Genomic DNA, 27431 nt, shown 5'->3' with positions numbered 1-27431 from the left:
TGCTTACAGAAATCATGCTTTTTCTTTAATAAAAAATGCGCCAGCCGGGTGGTGGTGGCACACGCCTTTAATCCCAGCACTCGGGAGGCAGAGGCAGGCGGATCTCTGGGAGTTCGAGGCCAGCCTGGTCTACAGAGCTAGTTCCAGGACAGGAACCAAAAGCTATGGAGAAACCCTGTCTCGAAAATAAAAAATAAAATGCACCAAGGTACATGCATTTCCTTAGTTTTGCCAGAAACATGGGTACCTGCAGCCTTCTTTATTTCTCCAGGAAGCATCTAAGAGCAGCTCTGATAGGTATATAGCAAAGACAGGTGCAAGGAAGGCAGGTAGATCTAAATGAGAACTCCTGAGGTGCTCGGAATGATCTGAGGGGGTGGTGTCTCCTGGCCCAGGTACAAGAGGAAAACCCTGTAGTGTAAACCAATAGGCTAAGGTCATCATTAAATGTAGGAATAAAGTGTAGGCTCTTAAGGAGATGTTGGGTTGGGGATAGCACTGCAGAAACAATGGAAGCCTTCAATTTTAAGGACCCGCCACCCAGCTGCAACTTATTTCCTCTGTTTCCTAATACAGGCAAGCTCAAATGTACAGAGGAGCCTAGGTGAGGCAGCATTATCCTGGCAGTCTTGTTGATGGACAGAGGAGTCTAGGTGAGGTAGCACCCTGGCAGTCTTGTTGATGGACAGAGGAGTCTAGGTGAGGTAGCACCCTGGCAGTCTTGTTGATGGACAGAGGAGTCTAGGTGAGGTAGCACCCTGACAGTCTTGTTGATGGACAGAGGAGTGGTGAGGCAGCATCCTGGCAGTCTTGTTGATGTGCATCTCATCCAAGGAGAACCATAAAACCTGATTTCCTGGACCACTGTCCACATCTCACTCTCATTTTTCAGATTAAATTGATTGCAATGCTTGGTAATAATGTTACTCAGCATAATGCATCTTTTATGAAAGTTCATTGTTTTTCACTTCTCTTGAGAGTAATATTGGGCTCACAAGGCTATATGTATTATTATGTAAATTATAAAGTGTGGGCTCTGAAGGCGAGGGCAGAGTGAGGGCAACATTGCAGAAACAAGGGTAGCTACTAGTTCAAGGACCCAGCACTCCGCTTTGGAAAGCTTTGTGAAACAAACTAACACGCCTCTTGGAACACAGAGAAAATTGAGAATTTTTGGACCACTGTAAGAATTAATACAGCCACGTAGATTTAAAAAGTACGCAGCCCCACCTTCCTGAGGAATGGGTCTTTCGGCATTGTGTGATGGCTGATCACGTCAGGTTGACAAGATCAAGCAGACATCACAGGCCAGGCTGTGAGGAACTACCTTGATTAAGTTCATTGTGATGGAAGTGGGTGGCGCCATTCCCTAGGCTTGGATCCTGGACTGGGTTGAAGAGAGAAGGTAGCTGAGCAGAGCAATCATTGCTCTCTGTTTCCTGACTGGGTGCATCGTGACCAATTGCCTTAAGCTCCTACCTCCAGGACCTCCCCACCATGATTAATACTAAACTGTGAACCTGAAGAAACCCTCTCTTCCACAAGCTGTTTTGTCAAGGCTTTGATCGCAGCACCAATAGTAACGGAGACATAGCGGAATGGAAATACTAAAGGAAAATTCAGTCTATTCTCTGCCCTGGCTGGTGGGGAGGTGGGGTGTTGCTGAAGCGCCTTCCGCTCCTTCAGCCAATAGCTGCTAAAATACCAGCCCACTGGGCCGTGATCTGTTTATCTTTAAAAAAAAAAAAAAAAGAGCTGCAAGCCTCAGCCCCCCCGCCCTGGTTCCGGTTCTTGGTTCTGGCTCCTGCTCTAGCGACTAGGCTCCTTTTCTGACGATTGGTTTTTCCTGAGTTTTACCCCCCAAAATAAATATCCCTTTAAATCCTAACTGGTGTGGGGTTGTTTTGCACATGAGTGGGGGAATGGTGAGGACAGATCTGCTTTGCGTCAAACCAGTGTGTTGATTTGGGCTCCCCATATATAAAACGGGAACAATGATAATACTAAGCTAATAAGGTTTTATGATAAAATAGCAAAATTGCTGCAATTAAGGTATTTAATAAATATATGTTATAAATGTTACAAAGGGGAAAGTATAAAAAAATATAGAAACAGGAAAGTTGAGGGGAGAAGAAAAGCATTTTTCCTGGGGGGTCATTCTTTCCTTGGCTCCCTTCTGCATGGGCATAGACTGAGAAGCGTGTGTGGAGGGGGGTTAGCTGATTAAATACCATGCAACGTCTGGGCCCAAAGGACGAAAAGACCATTAGTCCCTTAGCATGGACATCCGCACGTTGAGACTTCCTTCCTTGTTACTTTGGGATGGGACCAATCACAGCTTCAGAGGGGATCACAGGAAGTGGAAGTCAAGGCTAGGGGAGAGGGGAGCAGAGGAGAGCAGAGAAGAGGAGGGGCCACACCCTGTAGTTCCCACAGGCAACACAGCCAAACCACCCATCTCCCAGCTAGAAATGGGATCTTCAGGGAGTGGGGGAAGGCCCACTTTTCACCTGCCTATCCAATGGGTCCTATCTCCAGCATGCTTTGGTCATATAAGAGGAGAACCCTTCCTCTGGAATCTGTAGAGTGCTAAATTAGAAAAACAATGGTAGAAACAAAACTCCCCGGAAAGGGGGCAGAGGTGAAGCCTTGAGGCCTGGGCCTCTGAAGGTACCAGTAGGTACCTGGGTATGGGTGGTGTAAGTTGGGGAGTCAGTCCAACCTTTGAGAGTAGGTAGAATTCCATTCAGAAATGAGGAAATGTATCCTACGTGGCAATGCTATCCCACCTCTGAGCCCCACAGTTGTCCGCAGGTGCGGGGCTTAAACCTACGTGGGTCCTACAGTGATGAATCTGAGTTTCAGATATGAACATCTTAGAAAGAGTAGGTGGCTGCTGCACAGCTTCTCACAAGAAAATGTCAGAGTTCCCAAGGACCCAGTGTGGCCTTCTTCCAGGAACTAAGCCGTCACCTCTCACAGGCCAGTCTGCAGCGCGAGGCAGATGTATGTAACTGTGCGGGTGAGTCCCTTCCTTGGTGAGAGGAATAGCGAGATACTCTCTCAAACTTATGCTGAGGGCTGTGGTAGTGGGGGATGTGTGTGTGTGTGTGTGTGTGTGTATGTGGGGTGTGTGTGTGTATGTGTGTGTTACAAAAAAAACCCACACAAGAGTAATGTGTACATACCCAACGCCAGGACAGAAGTTCCCCAGCCCAAATCTACCTATTTCTCATGGGGGAAGCGGGTTTTAATACTTCAGATCTTTTGCTCATTAGCCTGGAACACATTTACACTTGTCTTAGGAAACATGCAAACTGTTTCCAGTAATTTTGAGAGCCTGTGTGCTCGTCACTGTGTGGCCACACGTGTGCAATAACAGAGCACACAGCACACCCGTGGAAGGGAATAACAGTTCTTTTACTTAGAGAAAGGAAGGATAATGGTTACTTAGAAAGTGTCCCAGACAAGCTGTCAAATTGAATTCAGAGAGTTGGAGTCTGACTCCAGGGCTGGGCTGGCTGGCTGGACTCCCCTGAGATTGGAGTTTCCTGCCTGCCAGGGCTTAGAGACAACGATTCTTTGTTTCCAGTCTCTCTCTCTTTCTCTTTCTCTCTCTCCCTCCTGTCTCTCAAAAAATAAATAAATAAAAACAAAAATAAGAAAGCCAACATATCTCTGAAAGAGGGTAAGACTGAACAGACAAAATATAAACTCTGGAATTTCAAAGAAAACAGTTAAAAAACAACTGGAGAGAGAAAGCAGCTGTTTGCCCCCAATATCCATATCATCCATCTGCCTCTGGACCACAGAGATAGCTGGGAAATACACATCTGCACACCCACCCAGCGGCACACACACAAATGCACACATTCTACACATTCTACTCTAACTGTTCAAGCCTGAAGACCTGAGTTCAAGTCCTAGAACTTACATGGTAGAAGGAACTAATTCTATATGGGTTGTCTCTGACTTCCACATTCGAGCTACGGCGTACCCTACACAAAATAAATTAATGTCATTAAAAATAAAAAAAGGTATAATCCTATGCAGGCTGAAACGCTCTTACACAAAATGCTTGTGGTCAGAAGTGTTTCTGGTCATGGAATTTTTCAGGTTAGTGTGTGACGTTGGCTGGGTCCATACATTTTATGGCCTCTCGTTTCTTGTCATATAAAAGGTACCCAGTAGAACTTTAGCTGTAGTATTTCCTAACTTTTGGTCCCTTTCTTACCCTCAGAGACCTTGAATGTGACAAGTGACTTTGTCATTTGGGAATGTGGTTTTGTGGCATTTCTTGGCGTTTCATGGGGGTCTCTCCCTAGAAGTTTTTGAGCAACGTGACTGTCTCCGCTCTAACAGTGTCCTGCACAGCGCTGCACAACCCATTGACCCACAGTACCTTCACATCATTAGCAGCTGGCAACCCTCAAATATACTGGAATATTTTCCTAACAATGATGTTAATTACTATTATAATTTTTGTCATAAATCACAATAATGTGCTGTTACTAATATAATTTTATCAAGCATTTTTTTGGCATGTCAGACATCATGCTGACTTCGAAGGCCACGGCAATTATCCTCATTTTATACATGAGGAAATGGGGTGTTGGGGCTTAATCGGAAATGTCTCCCACGGGCTCATGTTTTGGATGCTTGCTACCCAGTGGGCGGTACAATTTCTTGGAATCTTTAAGAGACAGTGACTGGCTGCAGGCAGTGTATGGCTAGAGGTAGACCATTGAAGGGTATATCTTAACCCTTACTCCACGTCTAGCTCTCGTCCTCCCGGCCTCCTGGTCCACCACATGAATGTCCACTACCATGCTTTCTTTACCGTGTTGCCCTGAAGTCTCCCTGAAACCACATCGTTTCTGTCTTTTCCTGTTGAGTTATTTCTGCTGGGTACTGGGACAGGAACACAAACACTACCCCGAGACAGAGAAAAGCAAACCGTTGCCCATGGTCGCACTGTTGCTTCAGGAGTGTAACACTGAACTAGGAGGTGAATGTCTATCTTAGGCGAGCAGAAAACACCCGCCAATGAATGCGAATGCTCAATGCTGAGATTCTAATGTGGGAAGCAGCCTCCGAGGGAGCAAAGAAAACCTACACTGGGGTGAGGCCTGTTCTGCCCCCAAACTGGGTATCATCTAAGGAGTGCGGTGAGCCCTTGGCCTTATCGTCCTTGTCTGCAGAGTGGGGACAGAAAGGTAACAGACCTGTGGTCTCACGGTGCTGGTGTGAGGCACGGAGGGACAATGGATGTGGAAATGGATGTTTGCTGAAGGCTACAGAGAAGGACTGCTCTTTCATGTTGGCCCTTGTCCTTATTATTTTTCAAAGAAACTCTCTTAAGCATGGTCCATAAATGCCAGTTGAGCATCCAGCATATGGGACACAGAGGTGATCAGTTCCTCTCCTCTCCATCCTTGGCAAGTAAGGAGACAGGCTTTTTACCCGCCAGTCAAGGATGGGGCATTTGCAGACATCCACCGTTGGCAGCCGAGCCAGTGGTTTTCGGTTTTCACATTTCGGCATCGGATCTCAAAAGCTCTCACTGGGGAGCTCAGCACTCCACCAGCCCTTGGCAGTTGTGAGTTTTAGGAGTCAATAAACAAGGAGCTCAATATCCTCCACCTTTTAGAGAGCTAGAGGTATTTCGACAGATGCAGGATTAGGGCTAAGGAAATTATCGGAGGGCCTTGAGTATCAGCCTCAGTATCCCCTCAGGGCTCAGAACTGGATGTCTGTACATAAAGTAGGGCTTGTCAAGCTAGGTAGCAGGTTAGGAGAAGCATGGAAATCTTAAGAGAAAGAAAAAAAACCACACTCCTAGGGCCCTTTAGGTACCCAGTAGAGATTTAGAATAAATCCATTCTGCTTGGTCCTGGGCATCAGTATTTGTTTTTATTTTTGCATTTATATTTTGCATTTGTATTATAAGGGGCTCTCTATGCAGTCAAAACCAAGGGGGATGGCCAGTTGGAGGCTGTGTAGGAATTCGTTTCTGGAAAGACAAGAGGGATGTAGCTGGAGGCAGCATGAAAAACTACAGAGACAGAGAGAAATGTTGCAAAACTTTGAATTTCCGCACCGAATTACATTTAGGAAAAGATAGCTAGAAGTGAAAGACTGTATTTTTAAGGAGAAAAAGCTTTGGCAATGAGGGCCCTAAAATTATACATATTTTAAAATTTTACAAATACATAATGCTTATGTACAGACTTTGGGAACTCAGAGTGATATTACAAAGCATATATGCAATCTGTGACAGCCAAGTCAAAGACATCGGTATATCTGTCACTTCACAAGTTTAATCCCTGGGGCTGGGGAGAAGACTCACTTGGTAAATTGCCTGTGGATCAAGCATGGAAAACCAACTTCAGATCCCTGGTACCCATTACTAGCCTGCTACAGTGTGGGTCTATGATCCCAAAGTGGAGGAGACAGAGGTGGGAGAAGCCAGCATGATGGAATGGATGAGTTCTGGGTTCAGTGAAGAACTCTGTCTTGAAAATTAGAGTAGAAGCAGCCAAGGAAACACCTGACGTCAGCCTCCAGTCTCCACGTGCATGGGAACACATGCGTCCACACGCACACACCCTCAGACACATAATCACACATATGCAATTGTTTTTAATGGTAATATCCAAAATCATCCTACAGGCCGTTTTGAAATATTGAATCAACCGTTGTCAGCCATAGTTTTCCTACTAAGTTCTTGAAGTTGTTCCTCGGTCCCCACCGGTCACTCCATCTCGGCAACCTTCCCAACTCATGTCCTTCCCAGCCTCTAGTAACAACCACCTCTCTCTCCTATGATGCTGACTTCTAGTGAAAAGGGGACTGTCCTTGTAACACACTGAGGAGCTACAGAACGGTTCAGGGAGACACTTTCATCTTGTCCTACCTTTCTTTACGGAATGGAAACAATAACAGCCAGTTCGCAGAAAGGTGCAAAATACAAAAGCAAAGTTTGTGCACATGCCTGACACACTCTAAAATCCCGTGCAAGTGACAGCTAAGGCTGCTGCGGAAGCGGGTGACAATAACTTATGTCCTCATTCAGTTTTTTTAAATGCATTCAACTTGGCAGCAAAAGGGAGAGAGAGAATGCCCAACAGTTCTATCTGGGTTCAACCAAGACTCTCCACGTGATTAAAGACATCAAGACCTGCGAAAATTGATTTCTGAAATGTCATCTTACTTTCTGCACAAAAGATCCCTTCGATATCTGCAGCCAGTTTGCTGGGAGACAGGCTAGAAGGGTGGTCACGTCCTTCTGAACGAAACAGCATCCTGGTTGATAAGTAACGAGAAGGCACTGACAGGCATCGTTTTTCCTTTGTGCCTGATGCCAGTCAGCACCTGCCCTTTGCGGAGCAGGGAGCAGAGGCACCCATGGGCACACGCCCAGCTCTGATTCGAGTGCTGTGTGTGCCTCCTATTCAAAAAAGACGGAGTCAAGGTGGCATTGATGTCTTCTATTTCTTTTTCCATTTAATATTTAAAAAAAAATAAAGATAGCTATTAGGGAAGAAGAGAGGCAGAGAGGTGGGAAAAGGGCGAAAGGGAGGGGGGAGTTTGTCAGCTTTGTATTGCTAATGTATTTTGTTCTGTGGCAGACTGGGTAGTACAGGGGGAAGGCAGCCGCTTAAGTGGAGAGCTTTACTGGGGACAAAAGATGCACCTGCAAAGCACGGGCTTAATCGTCTCTAGAGGCCAGGGCCGAGGCTGGGAGATAAATGCCCAGCACCACCTGAATGGGGCAGCCGGTGCGTTCGCCTGGATGCGGCAGTCAATTCATTTCAGAAGAGGCTTGCTACCCAGTAGGAGCTGGCGGCTCCTGCAAGCAGCCTGAATGAGGCAGCCGCGAAACAAATGCACTCTCAGCACAAAAGGGCCAGCAGAGGAGGGGCTCCGCCTGGCAGGTAGAGCAGAGGACTGGGGGCTGAGCAGGACTTCTCAGCGGGAAGGAGTTGGTTAGCCACGCTTTTCAATGTTGCTCAACCAGTTTTTCAGCCAAAACTTGTATTTTAACCCAGTATGAACAAATAGCCATTGGTTTTTATCTAGCCCCAAATCTCATTGGTTTATTCTGATGGTACCAGCATGCTGTACACTAAATCCTAATTCAGTAGTTCAAAAGCTTGCCCTCCCTTCCTTCTCGCCTTCTTTCCTCCCCTCTCTTACACTCCCCCGCCCTTCTCTTTCCTCCTTGCTCTCCTCTTTCTAGCTCCCTTCAGTGGTACCTTCCCTTCATTCTTTACAAATCTACAAATCCTGGCTCCATTATCAGCCATCCAGAGCGCACCTGACCTCAGAGCCTGAGGACCGGGATGCGATGAAGCCAAGTGACTGGACCTCAGTGTATTTGTCATGAAAATAAATATTCTCCACTACAGACGTGTGTAACATGATGTTACAGGAGGTTATCAAGCTGTAGAGCGAGTGGGCTGAGCTTCAGTTCTCATGAGGAATCAACTATCTGACTTGGGGAGTCAGTAGCCAAAACAAGAGTAGGTTGGGTAATAGAGAAGGAAGGAAAAACAAAAACACCTAAAAGTAGAATTATTATGTTGTATAATCCTTCCACTAAAGGTCCTGGTTATTATCAAATCATAAACTGTTACCAGGAAGCACAGAGTCCTGCATGACTGCAGGTATGATCTTGAGAGAGACATGTGGGGATGTTTAGGTCTCTGTTCCCTTCATACTTCATGAGAATTTGGAATCAAATGGTCTCGTTTCAGAGAAAAGCCTGCAAGAGTGCCAATCCCTTTGGTCTCTGTCCAATTTTCTAGCAAGTATAGGTTAAGAGAATCTAGGGCAGAAGAGTGTCCAGGAAGAGAGATGCCTGTCCAATTCCCATCTTCCCACCAGTCCTACTCAAAGGTTTTCATCCCAGGACCCCCCCTGTTGCCGTGGGAAGACTTGCCTTCACGCTTTCTTTGGTTTCTAAGAATTATTTGCTTTCATTTTTTCTCTATTAGTTAACCAGCTATCATGAACTATTCATCCATCCAAATACTAAAATCAGACAGTATCTGGTCAAATTCTATAATATTAATGTCATTAATAAATGAGTGTGCTCCTCCTCCATGTGTGTGTGTGTGTGTGTGTGTGTGTGTGTGTGTGTGTGTGAGAGAGAGAGAGAGAGAGAGAGAGAGAGAGAGAGAGAGAGATATGCTGGACCAAACCCTGGTCTTCTTTACACACTCACTAAAACCATTTTTTTAAAAGACGGTTTTTTTTTCTGACCAAAATTAAATGAAATCAAATGAGATGGTTTGATTAAACCAACGCAAACTAGACCAGACCAACCTCTACTAGACCAAATCTTCAAACCACGGCTTTAAACATGAATGGACAATGCGGGATGCTTTCAGGAAGAAAACCCCAAAATGCAAATTCCCAAGGTAGATGCACACTTCATTATCCTCAGCAGGAGGGCTCCAAAAGTTAGCTTGAAAGGTGAGCAGAGTCCACTGTTCTGTAAAGGCAACACCCTTTGCTCTCAGGGTCATGGCTTTAAGTTCTATCCTTGGGATGTTTTTATGAGCTATTTCAAAGCTTCTCTTGGGGTTTTGAAACTAGTGGCAGAAAGAGGGAAAACAGGTATTTTAGGGTTTTTTTTAATTTTGTTTACTAAAAATAATTTCCTGAGCAAGAAATTGGTATCCAGACCTGACACTAACCACCTGTCTGAACAGTATGGAGCTGTGTCTGGTGGTGGAAATGCATCTGGGCACACGATGGGGGCAGACTTACCTTCCTTGACACTCAGCCGTGAGGACTGGTCTGTGTGGGAGGTCGTGTTGTAGGCCAGCAGTGAACCTGAAATAAAAGTTAAAAGCTAAATATCATGCTTCAGTTTAGGTCTAGAATGTTCCCCAAACGTCCATGTGTTAAAGCCAGGGTTCCAAACATGTTGGTGGTATTAAGTAGAAGAAACTTTAGAGATGGGACCGAGTAGGAGGCTTGTTGATCCTTGAGTGGGCGGCTTCTCAAGTGGATTGTGGGACGCGCCCCCCCCACCCCACCCCCGGGATGGTGATGCTGTAATGGGATCTTTTCCAGTGTCTAGGAAAGCAGAAACCAACACGCACAGGGTTGCGCATTGATTGCTCCAGCATCTCAGAGTGCTGCTGTATGGTCTAACATGAAGTTGTGGTGCAGACCTCTCTGCATCGGACTCCGGAGGAGCCGTTTGGACGGGTGATTTATTTAGCTTTTGTTCTTGCTGTTGTTGTCATTGCGTGTAAAACACATGCTCCCTTCTTTCCTAAAACAAGATTTGTCCCTCTGTTTAAAGTGAGGCCAAGAGTTTTATTTTGTAAGATGGAGGCATCTTTGGGATTCTTCTCATGATTCTCCTGGGGGACATTTTGAAAAGCCGTCAAAACTAGGGCTGGGATCTGCTTTTACAAAGGACACCATGAGCTTAACACATGTGTTTGAGGCTAAGAAAGCCTTTCTAAACAACTGTTTTCCCTGGGGTATGTGGCCAAGGGGACTGACTGTTGGCCAGGCTGGGAATGGCTTGTCACCCAGTTTGTTCTTAGCCTTCAGTCATGGAGGGGCTCAGAAACAGAGTGCTGTCTGGTGTGTGTGTGTGTGTGTGTGTGTGTGTGTGTGTGTGTGTGTGTGTATGCGCATCCATTCCGTTGCCTTGAGTCCTTAAGTGTTCTGGTTGAGTATCCAGAGGAACTCTGGGTCCTACCAGGGCAACCTAGGACTCCTGGCTTAGGTACCTATCCTTTCTAGCTCTGAGATAGGTCCCAGATGAAAACCAGAAGGAGATAGATGGGTTCCATTTAGAGGCCGCTATGTGCCAAAGTGCAGATATGTGGGTAGCATTTTCTAAGTGACACATCTACCCAAACACAACATTCCATTCTCAAGAATATCAGTGATGAGAAAGCGACAGATTCATTCAGTTTAAGCTGTCATTCTTCGAAGTGACAAGTCCATCTGAGTACAGGTCCATCAGTATAGCTCCTCTGGGCCACAGGGCATCTGTACTGGGGAAAGAGTTAACACCTACTGAAGTGGATGGAGGCTGCGAGGCTTCTATAAAACCAAGTCTAGAAGGTGTGCCGCCCAGACCCTTACTTGTTTTAAACGTTCAGAAGAGGCTAGCAGTTATCGTGATTGCTTTTAGTTACAGAGGATGGAAACCCTTTACAGAAGAGCTTGCGGGCACTGGCGCTGCCATCTGGGATTCCAGCTAGGATTGGGTTCTACCGCAATGAGAAATAATCCTCCATGACTGGACAGAGCTTCAGAAATGGAACCAAATGTTCCAAGAGAATACCCAAAACCTTTCAGGGGTAAGACCAAGAATGTCTCTGCCTCTGTCCCAGGCATTTTCTCCCTCGGGCAGAACCTTGCTGCTCGAGCAAATAAAGAAAAATGATGGCCTCTGAGCAGCCACGAGTCATTAGTACAACGTTAGGCCAGAGACGGGGCTCAGATAAACCACGTTTATTAAATTTCCCATGGTCAGAGTTCCTCTCTGAGCACACGTGAAGCCACAGGAAACTCCCAGAATGCCAAGAGAAAGGGTCGCCTGACCTCTACAAAGCCTGCATGAAATACATATTTCATGGTAACCTAGGGGAGAGATTTTGCCCCAAGACTGTCTTGGTTCAAGTTTCACTAGGGGAGAGGAAACCTCAGTGGGGGAGGGGCGGCTGGTCTCTCCCATGGGTACAAATTTTCTTTTCACTGGTTTTTATTTTACCAGGTCCTCAGGCTACCTGCATACTCTTTTTTTTTTTTTAATTTTTTTTTTAAAGGCAATTTCTTCAGTTGTAGGAAAGTCCTTCCTGGAGACTGGCCTCCCACGCGGTGGCTTTGGGTTTCTTCTTCCTGCCTTGAGGTTCTAACCCAAGCGATCCTAGTACCGCTGAGTCCTGTGGAGTTTTCCCAATACCAACAGCCGCAGTCAATGGCTAGATAGGGCCAGAACCACATTTGCACCGCCATGTACTTTGTGTGTGTGTGTGTGTGTGTGTGTGTGTGCATGTGTGAGTTCTCTCCTATACCCCCTTCCTCAGGACACTTCCATCCTTTTCAGAGTCTCTCACTGAGACCTGGGGCCAGCTGATTAGGAGGAAGTGGGGATGGAGGTTGGAGGGGTGGAATATCCACCTGTCTCCATTTCCCCAGAGCTGGGACAGCAAGTGTATGCTGCCGTCACTGACTTATTTTACATGGATTCTGGGGATCAAAGCTAGCGTGGCAAGCACGTTCACAAAGCTATCTCCACATTCTCCCAAACATTATCACTTAGTCCTTGCAGGAGCTGTGCAAGCCATATATATTCTCCTTCCATAGCTGAGGTCAACATTCAAAGAAGTCAAGACAGAGGAGCAGGAACAGGATCAACTGACTGGCTACTCTGTAGGACGTGTCCTCGGTTCAGAAGCTGAAGCAGCCTTTAGCTTAAACCAACACAGCTAAGATGGGCAAGAAAGTGTGTCTGTTTTTCCAGCAATCCAGAGATTAAGACAAGAGGATCATGGAAAGTGCCAGTAGCTGAGATAGCTCAGAAAGATATAGATAGATAGATAGATAGATAGATAGATAGATAGATAGATAGATAATAGATAGATAGATAGATGATAGATAGATAGATAGATAGATCGATCAATGAAGGTAGTAAAGACAGAAGAAGGAAGGAAGGAAGGAAGGAAGGAAGGAAGGAAGGAAGGAAGGAAGGAAGGAAAACAAAGGGTGCTGGAAAGCAGATGGAGGTGCTGCCTTAGGGCTAGCTGTACATTGCAATTTTCATCGCTCCCTGCATGCTATGCCTTCATTTAAACTGTTGTCCACTCAGTTATCTATGTCTGTATGACAGGATACATACATGTGCATATATAAGTATTTGTTGATTGGAGACAAATTGCTTTCAAATTCATGAAGCAGTAACTTCTGAGAGTGAAGTAGCCATCCAAGGCAAGAGCCTGGGGACAAGATTTTTTTTTCCTTTTCTTTCCTCTTCTCCACCCCCTTTTCTCCCATTCCGCTCCTTTCTCCTCCATATTTCTTTATTGAGACAGGTTCTCACATATCCCAGGCTGGCTTAACATTCATTACATAGCCCCGGATAATCTTAAATTTCTGATTCTGCTGCCTCCACCTCCCAAGTGCTGTAACTTACAGGCACTGGCCACCATGCCTAGTTTTAGGGTGCACAGGATCAAACCCAGAGTGTCCTGGATACTAGGCAGGCACACTATCACCTAAGCTACATCCCCAGAACAACAACATCATTTTTTGTCTCGGTTCATCCTAACGTGCACTTCTGGGATATGAACTGAAGTGGGAAGGGACAGATGGGAAGGGGTTTTGCAGGACCGATGCCCTGGGCTTCCCTCAGCTCTGTAGTCTCTCTAACTTGTTTTTCGTCTGGGACACCTGGAGTCGTGGAGGCAAGGGAGCCAGTGTCAGGGCATTTGTCTATGCCTCCCTTCTTTGTGTTACTATAGAAACCAGCAGCATCTACCTCCCCAAGCCCAAGACAACCAGTATATCCCTAGCTCCCTTTCTCTGGGCTTCCGCCAGCTGCATCACTGAGTGCACACTGGAAGGGCAGAGGAGGGGAGTCGGACCCTATCCACTGAACAACAGACCAGCTACTAGTGAGACTGAGGCCACTGGCCCTTTATCTTATTGGAATCCTGCCCTCCTTTCTTGGCCAGACCCAGCCGGAAGGCTTAGCACTTCCTCAGCTTAACGACAGGGCCATCACCTTTGCTCCGCCATCTGAGGTTGCAGGTGGGAATACCACAGAACGTGGAATGTGTTTTCCATTAAGTTTAAATTAAAAATGGGAGTCGAGATTGATATCTTCTCTGGGGTGTCCCTGTCGCTTGATGTATTTCATCCTCTGGGGCTGCCACTGTTTGAAAATGCGCATTCTTCGTATGTGTTTCAGGTCAGAGCCAGATGGACATTCCACCCAGTTCCTTTAAAAACGAAAAGGAACAGCAAAACCCTTTTTCTTCTGCTTCTGGCTGTTCAGCCCAAGAGATTTGGGTTCCTAGACATCCCCAAACTCCCCCCAGTGGCCCTGTGACTGAACTGTCAGTTGGGGGCAGATAGCACTGCCTCCCCAAGGTCAGCCTCATTGATCTTGGCCTGGGAAGAGGTAGATCTCACTGGCCACATTCTCGGCAGGAAACGGTGCCTCTGTCCAGGGGGTGAGTCTGGAAGATTCTGGCAGGGCTGTCAATCACACTTAGGATTTGGAGAGGAGGTCAGGCTGAGTGAGAGGGTGGGTTTGGTTTAATGGGCCTCATTCTAGAAGGCTTCAGAGGATAAAGGCTGTATTCGTTGGTACAGTACAAATGGAAAGCTTTGGGGGGGGGAGCACACTGGTTTGGCCTTCAAGGTGGAGACTGGACACGAGATTAGCTTGGGAGATGAGAAGAGAGGTTTGCCTACGTCCACATTCTAATTCATGTGTATTCGAGCATCTTGCACCAAAGTTGGCAAATCGTCTGCAGCAGTGACCTTAACTCAGGCTGAAAGCTTCAGCGGCCCAAGTCTCAGAGGTCAGAGCAGGTGCTTTGCATGGGCCAGATGCCTTTGGATGGACTCCTGAAGCTAGCCTGCCTTCCTTGCTTAGGCCACGAAGCAGGGATCATAGAGTCGTGTCTATGGTGTCCACAAGGGGGTGTCCTTTCTATGTGTAGTGAATGACACTTGGGCTAGTGCCTGCCTGAGCCTTGTTCCCTCAGACGCTTCAGCTTGACTCCAATAACTGTGGGTATCCTAGTCAGTCACACCCCCTTCATCTTCTTCCTGACGTCATACAGGTGCTGCACCTGGAACAGCTGAAACGGCCAGATGTGCAAAGTCGGTACCTGTAGGCAGGCTCATCCACCCGGCAGGTGTAGAGAAGCTCAGGATACTATTATTTCTTCCTTATTACGAGAGACTCCTCTTTAATTTAAAATTAAGTTTATGAAACTTAAAATATAGCTTTCTTTCTAGACAACAAGAATAGTCAAATGTCTCCTGTGAAAGTAAATCCGATGCTGGAACCTCTGACAAAAGTGCCTTTAACCCATTGAGCCATCTCACTGGCCCCGCTTCCAACAATTCATGCTTTGGCTCCCCCCCCCCGCCCCCCACCAGGTTCCCCTGTGCTGACATCCCTCTACCCTGTATCCTCCATCAGTACTGAGGGTCTCAGATCTTTCCCCTCTACCTCTTGCCCAAAGGGGGAATGTTTAGGCCCCAACTTCAACAGGATGATGCTGACGATCAGCCCAGACTCCCCTTACTCCAACCTTGCGCCAAGCCCTAACCTCTTTCTTAAACAGGAGGCAGCCTTTGCAAGTCAGTGTGGGAAAACCATCAAGGTCTGAAGGCATGTTGTAGCGCAGAAAAACGTTCTCAGCCACTGTGGAGGCGACAGTATCTGACAAATGGCCTCCTGTAGAGCCCACGCAGATAACTAGTACCAGGAACCCGTGGGTTCTAGAGGCTGAAACCCCAAGGGGAAAAGTAGATTCAAAAAGAAAAATGGAAAGGAAAGAAAATCGGAAAAATTTCCATTTAGATCATTTTAAATCTAGATGCCTCAGAAGATTATTACAATCTCCGTTGCATTTCAAGAAAATTTAATACAGCTACTGTAATTTTTGTCTTGGCCCACAGGCACAGTTTCCCACTCTACTTTGTGTCCTAGGCACGCACATCTCACGCTTTACCACAATAGCCATCTGAGCAGCAGAAAAGCTCTCTTGTGTGCACCTACTGCACTTATCACCAGCCTCTCAGGACATTTGGCTTGGGCTTTCAACGTGCATACTGGCTCTACCTCTTCTCAACTCTGGGAACCCTCTCCCAGCCATCCCCTTCTGGAAACTATTGTATGGCATCTTCCGTGTTCTTTACACATATTCTTAGGAGGAGAGAATCTGGTTTTTCTGGCTATGGTCTAGCCTCCAAACACCACACTCTGCTCCCTGCTTCCTCGCTAGCTGCTCACCCCTCCACCTCCACTTATCCGCCCGTGCAGGCGGCCTCCCAAGGGTGACGGTGAGCCCTGGCTGGTTCAGTGCATTCCCGGACCTTCTGAGCAGCAGGTATCTGGCTCACGTCAGTGTTTGTGGCTCTGCCTCTTTGGTGAGAGAAAGAAGAAGTGGGGACTTGGGCTGTGGATGGGTGGGTCAGAGGTCATGTGGTCTGAATGGGCTTCCCTCTTACAAAGCCCATTTTTTTTTAACATAATCTTCACAGGTATCCACCATGAAAACGAACATTTTGGGGTCCTTTGTGAAGAGCTCACTGAGGTCTCTGTCATGACTTCTTCCTTGAGGATCTCTCAACCTCCTGCACAGTGGAAGCTGGAGGAGTCTAGAAGTCGGGCTTGGCTGCACCCTGCACTGCAGGCTTCTGGGTCCCACGTGCAGGCTCAGTGTCTACTGTCTCCCTTGCCCTGCCCGTGTGTGTCATGGCAGATTTTTGTTTAAAGAGCCTTTGCTTTTGTTTTTTGTTTTTCCTTTCACCAGGCATTTAAAGGCTGAGAAATAAGGTCATTATTAAATGCCAATCACCCAAAAGGGAGAGAAGACTAGGTTAGAACACGGCCCCCTTTTAAAATGGTTATTTCTTGGACTGACCTCATATTGCAGCAAACTCAGACATGAGGTCATGGCTGTAGAGCTAGCGTCCCCTCTCCCAGCATTGCCAGCTGCCTTAGAGAGGAGGCTGGGTGGCTCAGAGGCCCTGCTGGAAACATCCAAATGCATTTATTTTTATTTTTGATTTCCCAGCCAGCGTGTGCTGGCTCTGCTCTCCAAAGCACTCTCTTACACTGAGACCATGGACTGCAACGATAGCAACTGAACATGCAATGGAGATGCAGTGCAGGGAAGACCAACCCAGAGCCCATGCAAAGCAGCCCCACAGTGTTGTCCGAGCGTCTCAGCATTCAAAGGGATCTTAAAGCCATCAAACCTTCCCAAAGCTCAACTCTTGCAATACTCCTGGCAAACTAGACTGTCCCCAGAGGCCAGTGCATCTTGGTCTGCCCACCCTCTCTTTGACCACCCTCACACAGAATGACTGCACATCTGCCTTCCTGTGGCTTCAGCTCATCTTTACAGACCTTTAACACTTGGAGCTAGCGTGGGGACAGCACCTGGCATGGATTTAAAAGTTAAGGCTGCGGTCACTAGTAAATCCAAAGAAATCCCATTCCATGTCTGTTGAAATCCCCATGGAACTGGTGGGTACTTGGCACTAGGGAGCCTCCTATTGGGTCACTCTTTGTTTACTAAGCTTTGCCTCCCCCAACAATCTCTCTACTGTGAAGGTTGTTCTGGGAAGGTTTCCGGTGTCTCCTAATAAACCCGTGCCAACAAGCTTGTTTTGTGACAGTGGGGGAGGCTGCCCTGTAAGGTAGGGAGGGGAATCAAAATGATTGATAGGATGGGAGCTCCCACAATCTTAGATTCCATATATTCCATATCTATGTTCAGAATTTCCAGGGAGAACTCTGTTTCCTCAGAAAACCTCCAACCAGAAACTCTATCTCTGCAGTTTTGGGTAGCTCAAGGTTCTGGAAGAGATATCTTCCCAGAGCCTAGTCTCTGGTGTCATCCTCCCCAGGTCCAAGCTCCCTGTTTTTATTTGTTTGTTTGTTTGTTTCTATTTTTGATTTGCTTCCCTTGACACTCCTGGATTGGGTCTTTCCCTGTGGGATTTGTAGGAAGCCATGCGACCTTGGCGAGGTTCCTATGGTGAGGATGCTGCTTCTTGGCATATGTCCTTTGTGGCTGGTGTAAAAGTGTGCACCTCCGTCCCTGGGCTGGCTCCTGGGGACCCCGCGGGACCTCCCGCAAGCCGGACTGCACGTGGTCAACTTACTTTCCCTGAGGTAATTGAGATGTGACAAGAGCACTTCGGTGTTGTAGAGGGAGGTGGCTCGGAGGAAGTCCTCCTTGTTCATTTTACACAGCTCCTTGCCATCCATGTTTTGGAATAAGGAGGTGTCGATCTCCATCAAGCCGTATTCCTTTATGGCCCACTCCAGCCACTGCCGGACATGCTCCTGTGTCCACAGTGTGGGGTCTGCAGAGGAGAGATGAAAAACATTAGCGTGAATGCCTGCCTCCGGCAGCCGAGGCTACCCCTTCTCCACCTCTTCCCTCTCTCTCCTCTTGGGCCCCTCTTCCCTCTTCCTCTCTCTTCTCCTCTTTTACCTTCTCTCTGCTAGATCCCCTCTCTTCTTCCATCTCCCGTTTCCTCATCTGTTTTCCCTTTTCTCTCCCCCTGTTCACTGTATCTTTTTTTCTCCCCTTGTCTTTCCCTCTTATACTTCTCTCTTTTCTCCCTCACCCCTCACCTCCCTTCCAGATGGTCCCCCTCAGAACACCCCGTCTGGCTCCACCCCCATCTGGCAATGCCTGAATCACTTAGCACTGGGAAAGGTTCTTAGTCGCCTCAACATATACCTTGACAGGATGCTATTTAAAATTTTTGGAGGGCAACTGAGACCTTGACCTAAGAAATCATGGCATCAAAATGAAAATAAACAATCCCTCAGGCCCAGTGACCAATGCCTCTGGAAAGGGGAGCCATCTGTGTCTTAAGAATATTAATGAGTGCAAGGAGGCGCACTGGTCTCTCGGATGCCTATAGAAGAGAAATATGTACGCCCATGCTTTCCCTGCGGCTCCATCTGGGCAGCTGGGAAACCCAATGATGCTATTGTTTGACATAAACCTAAGCTGGGCTTCCTTCTTCCAGGGCATAGCTGTGTTAAGATTTCTAGCAGACCATCCCCAAACATTTTCAGGATATGTAAATACTCATAGATGACAAATGGGACTATAGACAGAAGCCTCTTTAACCGTGAATGAGCGAGAATAACACAGGACCAAGGCCTCTGTTCTCACTCGCCTTTTCCCTTCCTTTCCTTTCTCTCTTATCTTTTCCTGAAGTAGCAACTGTCTCAGGTGGGAGATGTTACAAGTGCCAGGCTTCCACGGACACGGTGGTACATACCAGTAACCCCAACACTTGAGAAACTGAGGCAGGAGAATTATGCATTTGAGGCACCCTGTGCTACCGAGTGGTCCCCCCTCTCAAACACACACACACACACACACACACACACACACACACACACACACCTATCACTATGAAATATAGGCATTAAAGCATTAAGTAAGAAGTGAGTTTGTGTTGGTAGTTCATGTAGCCTTGGGTAAAAGGGTCTGGGGTGAATTTGGAGACTCAGGGGAGGAGGGTTCCTGGAGAAGGGATGGTATTTTTTTTACAGGGCAGCTGGTCGCTCCCAGTTTCTGCATTTCTGCTTGGCGTGCTTCATCTAGCATGCTTAGTTAGCAGGAAAACTTGTGCTCCTTTCTAACCAACTCACATTCTTCTCATTCTAGGGCCTGAAAAAGCTCCGGGCACAAGAGAAGTAGGCTCTAAATGGTCAGCAGCGGCAGTGGGGAGGAAACCAGGTGTCGGAATCACTACGGGTTGTAAGAGAAATCCTTGAGAGGTTGAGAGGGAGCCCAGAACAGAGCTTGGGGGTCATATGCCACAGCTCCCGCATGCCATACCAGGAATCCAGGGTGTGCCTACCCAGTGATGACATGACTTGAGATCCTGCCACGGGCCAGCTTTTCTACCAAGGGAATCCACAGAATGGTTTTGTTATACCCGTTTTATAGAAGGGGAGTCATGGAAGTTTTCCCTTAGGAACTACTGCTGGGCTTCCCGTAGAAGCCTTCAAAAGACGTCATGTAGTTGGAGAAGCAGATCCCTTGTGATCCGTCAGTCTCGTTATGTCAGGATCCTGCCTGAACTTATTTGGTACTGTCAAGCCCTGTGCAGAACCAAGAATCCCTCTGCCTCCAGCCCCCTTGGGCATGTGAGTACTTGTGTCCTTCAGATAAACTTCTGGCTTTGTTCTTAGACCTTTACTTTTCAAACCAAGCCAGGACTGTGGGTAGGTGGAAAGCTCAGAATTCTAAAGAAGGGTGTCCCAGAAGGAGTTGGACTATATCATTTTATCTCTAGTGTCTCCTAGTTCCTGACTTGTACAATCCAAGACTGCACATTCAATTTTATGCCCTATATTTTATTTATTTTATTGTTTCCTCTCTTCGCATTGGGCTCGATCACAATGTTAATTCTCTCCCTCTCCAGCACTACGAATTATAAATCTTCCACTCTGGATCATGCTAAACTCTTCCAAATGTATTTCCTGGATGATTTGGCCCTTGTTCCGTCCCATCTCGATGTGGAAATGGTGATTAACTAGAGTCCTCATTTATACTTGTCCTAAAATCCCATCATAAATTCAATCGGTTGTTCCACTAATGTTTTATTGCCTTGATTTGTGGACTTGCCCAAAGGAGACTTTCCCTTGTGTCCAGGATGCTGACCTGGAGGAAGCCAAACTGTGTAGGGTAATGCTTACAGATCTAGCCAGCGGGGGAACAACCCAGCAGATCTGGGCTCGTGAATTCATTATGCCAAATGTTTTGAAACAGCTTGATAAGAATTCATGTTATTTTCTCTTTTACTGCTTTGGTTAAGCCAGTCCACTGAAGACCAACCTTTGCCAATTTCCTGGAAAGCATTTTGACACATTTTAAAGAGTAGAGCAGCCTGGTCCCCCATCCTTCTTCCCATATTCACTTCCTTATGACAACCCAAACAAGAGGGTGACAATAGGCTGGTTCTGAGGCAATCTCCAAGCCCCCAGTGGTTCTTCCCCTCAAGATCTCCTTCTGTGCTGAGGTTGGAGCAGGAGATTTTGATAGCAAATGCCTGACCAGTCTTGTGGTGTGGAGAGAGTTCACACCATGTTTGCTTCGGTATGATTTTCCTGTCTGAAAGCAGGGAGGAGACCCCCTGGGCTCACCGTCACCAGCCTGTCTACCAAGGGTGGTGGCACACCAAACCATGTGACATTGTAGTAGAGGAAGCCATCTACATTATACCTGACACCTGTGAAACCCTGCTACATGAAGCTCTCCTGGCGAGGCGTAGATGGCACATACCTGCAGCTAGCCCCAGGACTTGGGAGGCAGGGGCGGGAGGACCACTGAGAGGTCCTGCTTGGCTTACACAGGGAGTTCTAGGACAGCCTATGCTACTAAGTGAACACCTGTCTCAAACAACCCAAACAAGCAAGCAGATAAATAAAACAGGTAGAGCTCTCCTTGCAATCAGCTCCCAAGCTTGAAGAAGATGCAGCCCAGGCAGCTTTTAATTCTATGAACTGCAGAACAACATCCCTTCCTCCTCTGCCTCGATTCCAGTATCTTCTACACCCTCTGCCGTGGGGAGTTTAACCCAGAACTCAGAAATGTGGCTGTCACTTTTAGGAGAGCAGTCACAGCTTCCATGGGAACAAACACTGGGGACAGAGGAAAGATGTGCCCGTCACAAAATCATCCTTCAATCTGACAGACAAATCCTCCAAACTCCCACGGAGACAACTAAGAGCTCTAAGACACGACTGCGTCTACACATTTACAAATGGAGGAAGCCAGCCTCTCCGGGGAAGTTATTTCGGTAAGATTAGCTTTAGCCCCCGCCCTGTAATTCACTTCGTTCAAGATCTGGACATTTTGCCCCTTCCACCTGGCACCCACTCTAAAGTGGCAATTTTCAAATTCCCTCCATGTCCAGGCTGCAGAGTACACTGGAGATGGCCCAGGTGACATCCATCCAATAGGCGGGAGGATTTAACAATAGCCCCCCTCTCTCCCATAACCAACAGCACCAATACCTAGGGGAAAAAAAGAGGCTATTTCTACATAATGATATAACTTGTGGCACACACGTGGAGGCGTTCCGTTTGTTAAATATAGTTACTTCTATTTTAAAACTGAAAGAGCTGGCTGTAATTTTGGGAAGGTGGAACCTAGCAGAGGCCAGGGAGTACACGCCTGAGGGAAGGGTGGACACGGAGAGCTGCACTCCTTACAGGAAGGAATGGCGGGTGTGAGGCCGCCCCGCTCTGCTCTCTGGGTAGGTTTCATGCCGGGGTAATAGGCCACTCATGGAAAATCTGCCTTGTGCTATGTCTGAGAGTGGGGCTTCTGGGATCTGCGTGCCAGGGTTCTGGTGACATTTGAGATCATGCCTTGGTTGGTAGCTAGAGAGTCTGGAGGGATGAACAACGTTCCCTGGTTTGTATTTCCCTAAAGACGAGGAAGCTGGGTAGGGTTTCCATGTTCCAAGGGACAGGCCTAGCCCTCCCCTGTAGTGCCCGAGAAATGGCAACGTGGGCACTAGCTAGGCAGATGGTTCCCAAGGTACCTGCAGGCACAATGACTCTCCGTTCGTTGGTGGTCATGTTGGGAGGAGGGGGGCCGTTCTTCTCATCCATGTAGCTATTATAGTTCATGGGGTTGGTTTCGGCTCCGCCCACCAGCTTGTTGCATTTGCTGACACTGCAGTCCACTGGAGACTCCCTGGGGTGAGAGGAGACAAAAGTCAGGAATCGTCATCATGGGGACATCTCACTCTAGCTTCAGCAGGGTTTGCCAGTCACTTAGACACACCCAAGGGATAATGATGACAATGACGACCGTCTTCCACGCAAAACCCAGCCTGATTCTGTCATAAGCCCTGGGCCTCCTGGTTGAATGCATTTCAGGGGCCCGCAGCCCTCCTAATCTGTCTGCCGTGTCCAGTTTCAACCAGACCACCAGTGACCAGCCCTTCCCACACTTCACTAGTCCTTTTAAGAGAAGGACAGGTGTTCTCCACAGTTGAATGGCGCTTTATGTCTTCCTCAGTTACAGGACCTACCACAGTATGAGATGGTCAGTGTGTCCTGTGTCTTTGTCATTGCCATTTCTTGAGATAGTGCCACCACTTGTTATTGTACATATACCATTTTAATGCATATTCATACCGTTTGCTTTGTCTGAATTTCCCCATAATCCTTCCCGATCTGTGGAGCAAGGGTTACTACATCCCCTCTATGGATACCAAAACGGAAAGGTGTGGTGACCGGAAGAATTGCACAGCTAGTAAAGGTGGATGCGGGACTCAGTTCCCGGTGTTAACCTTCTCAACTAAAGCCCGCATGTAGAAGAGTTTGGCGATGCAAGGAAGAAGAATAGAACCCACGACGGCCTTCCTGATCTGTAATGACTCTTGTAGCGTTTTACGGGCCTGAGCAGTCAGTTCCCAGGAGAAGCAAGAGGGACGTGCATAAGGGAGAAAACACATCACCCGTCTTGGACTGAAACAACACAGCCCAGTTAGCATCTGACATTTGCAGCAAATGGCACTGAGCAATGGACTGGGGTGCTAGGCTGACAGACCCCTGTGGTCAGCTGATGCAGCTGAGTACACACAGAACACTCTACGGATCCCCAGTGACCTTCAGCATAACATCATGGAGCTCTCAGCATGCCAGGAGAGATGCCATCCCGACGTGCCCAGCTGTCGCTCAGTCCTTCCAAGAAGCAGAACCATAGCAGACTCCTAGAAGGTGCAGTGGGGGCTGTGGTGGTACGATAATGCCAGGAAGCAAGCATCATCCTGGCAGCCTGGGAGGTGACCAGTTCTCTTGAGAGCACCAAACCCAGCCTTCAAACCGAGGAGATCAGACAAGGTCTAGATTACAGTCTGCCAGCTGGGCACGCTAACCTCTCCCTTACCCCCTGGCCTGGCTGCTGTCTCCAGTCACTCTGCTCGGTCTTCTGCAGTGGGTAGAAACGGAGTGAGAGCCCCTAAGGAGTGCTGGGGGGCCACCCATCCCCACAGTCATGAGTGCAGTCACCAACCCAGAAGGAGGGGGAGCAGTCCAGGGTTCCTGAGAGTCAGGCAGAGCAGGGAGGCCTGAGCACATTCAATAAAGAAAATTAAATGAATTTGTTTCTTAATCTGAAAGGAAAAAAATATTGCAGATCACTTATCATGGCTGGGAGATAAATGCTCCACTGAGATATTAGAAGGCAGACGGTAATTTTTTCCTGATGTCTTACCGGGGAGAACATGGGCTGAAAATGAAAATAAGATGTATAACTTACATATGTTAGAATTTAAGGTTTTACTATTTGCCTACTGTTTTTCCAGGCAGAGAACCAAGAACCAGCCGTCAGAGTCCCAGATTGTTGAAGGTTTAATGTCCCCATGGCAGTCGGAGGGGAGGCAGTAGCACGTCGGGGCTTTTCACCAGCGCTCGGCCCTTTGGCTTCTGCCGCTGAAGGACTTGGCTTGAGATGAAGCAGCCCCAGTCAGACCAGGGTGCCTGTGTCTAAGCTGAGCTGGCCCGAGCACACTGCCCCACCCCCCAGGAAAACTATGCGCATGCATGCATACACACTCACACACACACACACATTTCGCCGCCCACGGCATACATACACATAATGAAAACATTCAGACTCTAACTTTACTACATATGTACACACACGCAGACAATTTGCTACACTCTACACACTTTACCACACATACTACATGCACAATGCCAGCACGTCTTACATAACCATGTACTCCACTACATATACACATGTTCATAATCTGTGCACATACATGCTACTTCACATAGTATACACACACATATACATATATGCATGGCCCATCATATACCTATACACACAATACAAATGTGCACACATATGTTCCATATACACATCCATACAGTCACACATACTCTAGCATATAAAACACATATTATATACACTGTACTACCTATATGCATACAATATATGTATTTACACAACTGTAGACTATCTCATACATAGTTATATAAATGTACACCCTCCACCACAGACATGCACGTATATGCTAACACACACACACACACACACGGACACACAGACACACACAGAGAGGAACTCATACCACTACAGTCTTGTTGTCTTCCCCAGATTCTTGTTAGATGAGAAACCATCCAAATGCCAGAGAAGCCTGAAGAATTAAGTTGGCCTGAAACCAACATAGTGGGGTTTTCATTGGCTGGCGGAGGTGGCGGTGGATGAACAGCACACATGCGCTTCCTGTGCAGGGTGCCCAGAGCCAGACAGCCAGGTTCAGTGGTAGCAGAAGAAGAGATGCCTTTTCCGAAGCCTCCCTTTATTAATTTTAATGAATATCGGGGAGAAGAACTTTAAAACACTATTTTTCTTAGGAGTTGGGCCTTGGAATTTTGGCAATTAAAATTGGCTTCTTGCCAGGCAGAGGTTAGAACCCAAGAAGTGCCCAAATTAGTGGCCCTTGTGATTTGGAGCTGTGCACAGTGGGCGTGGGTGGCAAAGTTAAAAAAAAAAAAGATGAAAAAGAAGAAGAAAAGATGAGGCACGAAACAACGCTTGCTTGATGGTGAGCAATGATGGGCATGCCCTGGGCATGGGCAGGAAGCAGGGGCAGAAGAGCAGGGTCCCTGGGTTCCATGGCTGGCAGTGTCTAGCTGACCAGTGAGTGGCACTCCATCCGCTAGCCCACAGAAATCCTAGCTGTCGCCCCTCCTCCAGCCTTCTTCCTGCTGTCCCAGAGAGGCCTGCTACCTGCCTGGCTACCCCTCCCTGGCCTTCTTTGGAATAAAGCCCCTTTCTTTGTCTCAGACAGTTACCATCAAGGCCTGCAAAGGGACTTTTTTTAGAGAAAAGGTTTGACACCCACCCGGGACACTTGTCCTCGCAGAACCTGACTGTTCTACTCTGGCTCAGGGTGGGAAAGGAGGAACTCATACCTCGCTGACTTGCACACTTGCCTGCCAGGTTTACCTCCATCCTCGTTGCCTCAGCCAGAAGGCACAGCCATGCGCTCGGTGGCCTCTGCCTGTCCAGGTGAAGTCTAACATAAAGGCTGCTCTTTAACGAGGCAGCTGTCGCCTGTGAAGAGGGCTTGAGGAAAACAAGAGAGGGGGAGGTGGGGAGCCCTGGAGAGGGAAGAGGTTTGGCCATTCATTTTGTCCATACGGCGTCTGCTAATTTGTATTGAGACCTGCACTTAGAGCAAGCAAGGGCTTGGGGCCCACAGGCAGCTGACTGTGCTGGGGCAGGTGACACGAGGCCTTGAGGCTGCCACAATAGAGCAGGGAGGAAGTGAAGGTTTGAGAGTTTAACTCTGAGCATCTCCACCTCAGCGCTAGCGAAGGCCGCAGACGGCAGGTCACAGCAATATGACATAACTATCCTAGGCAGACGTTTCTGTTTCTGTGTGTTTATTGAACACTACTTTAAAAAGGCTGCCAGTGATTCACGAAAGTGCCTTCAGAGTTTTAAGCAACACGGAACGAGGTGTGAGCTCCTAAGAGGAGGGAAAGGGGTCCCCAATATCCTATTTCACGGAGAGCACCTGGACGCATGGTGTACTGTCAGATCACAGATCTGCTGACAGTCAAGGGCCACCCAATACCCACAAAGCCTTGCCCGGCTCCCTGAGCCACGTGGTTGCATTAGAGTCTGTCTGTCTGTCTTTCATGTAGCATGCCCATTGCACACCTGAGGGATCCGGGCTGCCTTTAGGGTTTCTGTGGGATCCATGTGTGGAGGTGATTGATTGCTTTTGGTAAGAAAGTGTAGTTTCAAGAAAAGAAGCAAAACAAAAACGACGCAGAAAAGCCCCAGCACCCTGGCTTTCCACACAGGTGGCCCGTGCCCAATCGGCCCGTGCAAGGTTTAGAATTTAGAAATGCAGGAAGGTGACAGAGAGCTGCAAGTGACAGAGTGAAGGAGGCTCATCTTTCTGAGTGTGGAACAGGCTTCTCTGGGTGTTCCGTGCCTCCTGATGCTACTGCTATCTGCAGGATGTCTCAGAGCAACTGATGCTGAGTTCAGATCCTCAATGCCAGGTACCTAAACCTAGTTCTTGTGTTTGTTCCCCCTTGAAATGATAGTATTTCTTTCATGCCCTGTTTTCCCCAGTTTTCCTGGTCGAGACAGGATACAGCTGAGAGTTATTTGCAGACCACAGCTTGGATCACGTTTCTGAAGTTTCTATCCAACACAGAACCTATAGGCTGTGCTGTTTGGAGGGCAACCCAGAGAACCAGATTCAACCACAACAGGAAGACAGGAAGGGAGACAGAGGAAACCTCCCACAACTCAGGCATCCCAGACGATCTCTGATGCCTCAGCTCTATCTCAGCCCCTTCGCATGACCCTTTGACCCTGGTCCAGACGGCTTGCTGCTACGATAAAAGGCAAGAGGGTATTGCAGCTTCAGAGACATGGATACCTCCTTCCCGTCAAAGACTCAAACATCTACGGAGCTTCCAATTAGCACAAAGAAGTAACTCAGAAACCCACACTTCTGAAGGAACCTGGGAGGGATGGATGCCTTGTGAATCACTGTGCAGTCTGAAACATTCTGCCCAGTGTGGTCCAATCCAAGTAGATTGTGAGTTATGTGTTTGGGTCACACAGGTTTTTTTCACCTTACTGGTAGCTGAGGTTTTTTTTTTAAAT

At 47.6% G+C, this 27431-nt stretch overlaps 1 protein-coding gene across 1 annotated transcript in view; it reads right to left on the bottom strand.

Annotated features, from left to right (window-relative positions):
• Fli1 (Fli-1 proto-oncogene, ETS transcription factor) overlaps positions 1-27431 on the bottom strand; it is a 112878-nt gene that overhangs the window by 19125 nt on the left and 66322 nt on the right. Inside the window, exons 3-5 of the mRNA XM_050120042.1 lie at positions 22321-22475; positions 17899-18102; positions 9778-9843 (exon numbers count right to left, since the gene is read on the bottom strand). Coding sequence (XP_049975999.1) covers positions 9778-9843; positions 17899-18102; positions 22321-22475 — 425 coding nt within the window. The remainder of the gene's footprint in view (positions 1-9777; positions 9844-17898; positions 18103-22320; positions 22476-27431) is intronic.

This window comes from Alexandromys fortis, unplaced genomic scaffold (genome assembly GCF_014885135.2).
Source record: "Alexandromys fortis isolate MF-2015 unplaced genomic scaffold, M_Fortis_MF-2015_v1.1 scaffold_168, whole genome shotgun sequence".
In the NCBI taxonomy this organism is placed as follows: Eukaryota; Metazoa; Chordata; class Mammalia; order Rodentia; family Cricetidae; genus Alexandromys; species Alexandromys fortis.
The sequence above is the reverse complement of the archived record's forward strand: the minus strand, read 5'-3'. Positions and strand labels throughout refer to the sequence as shown.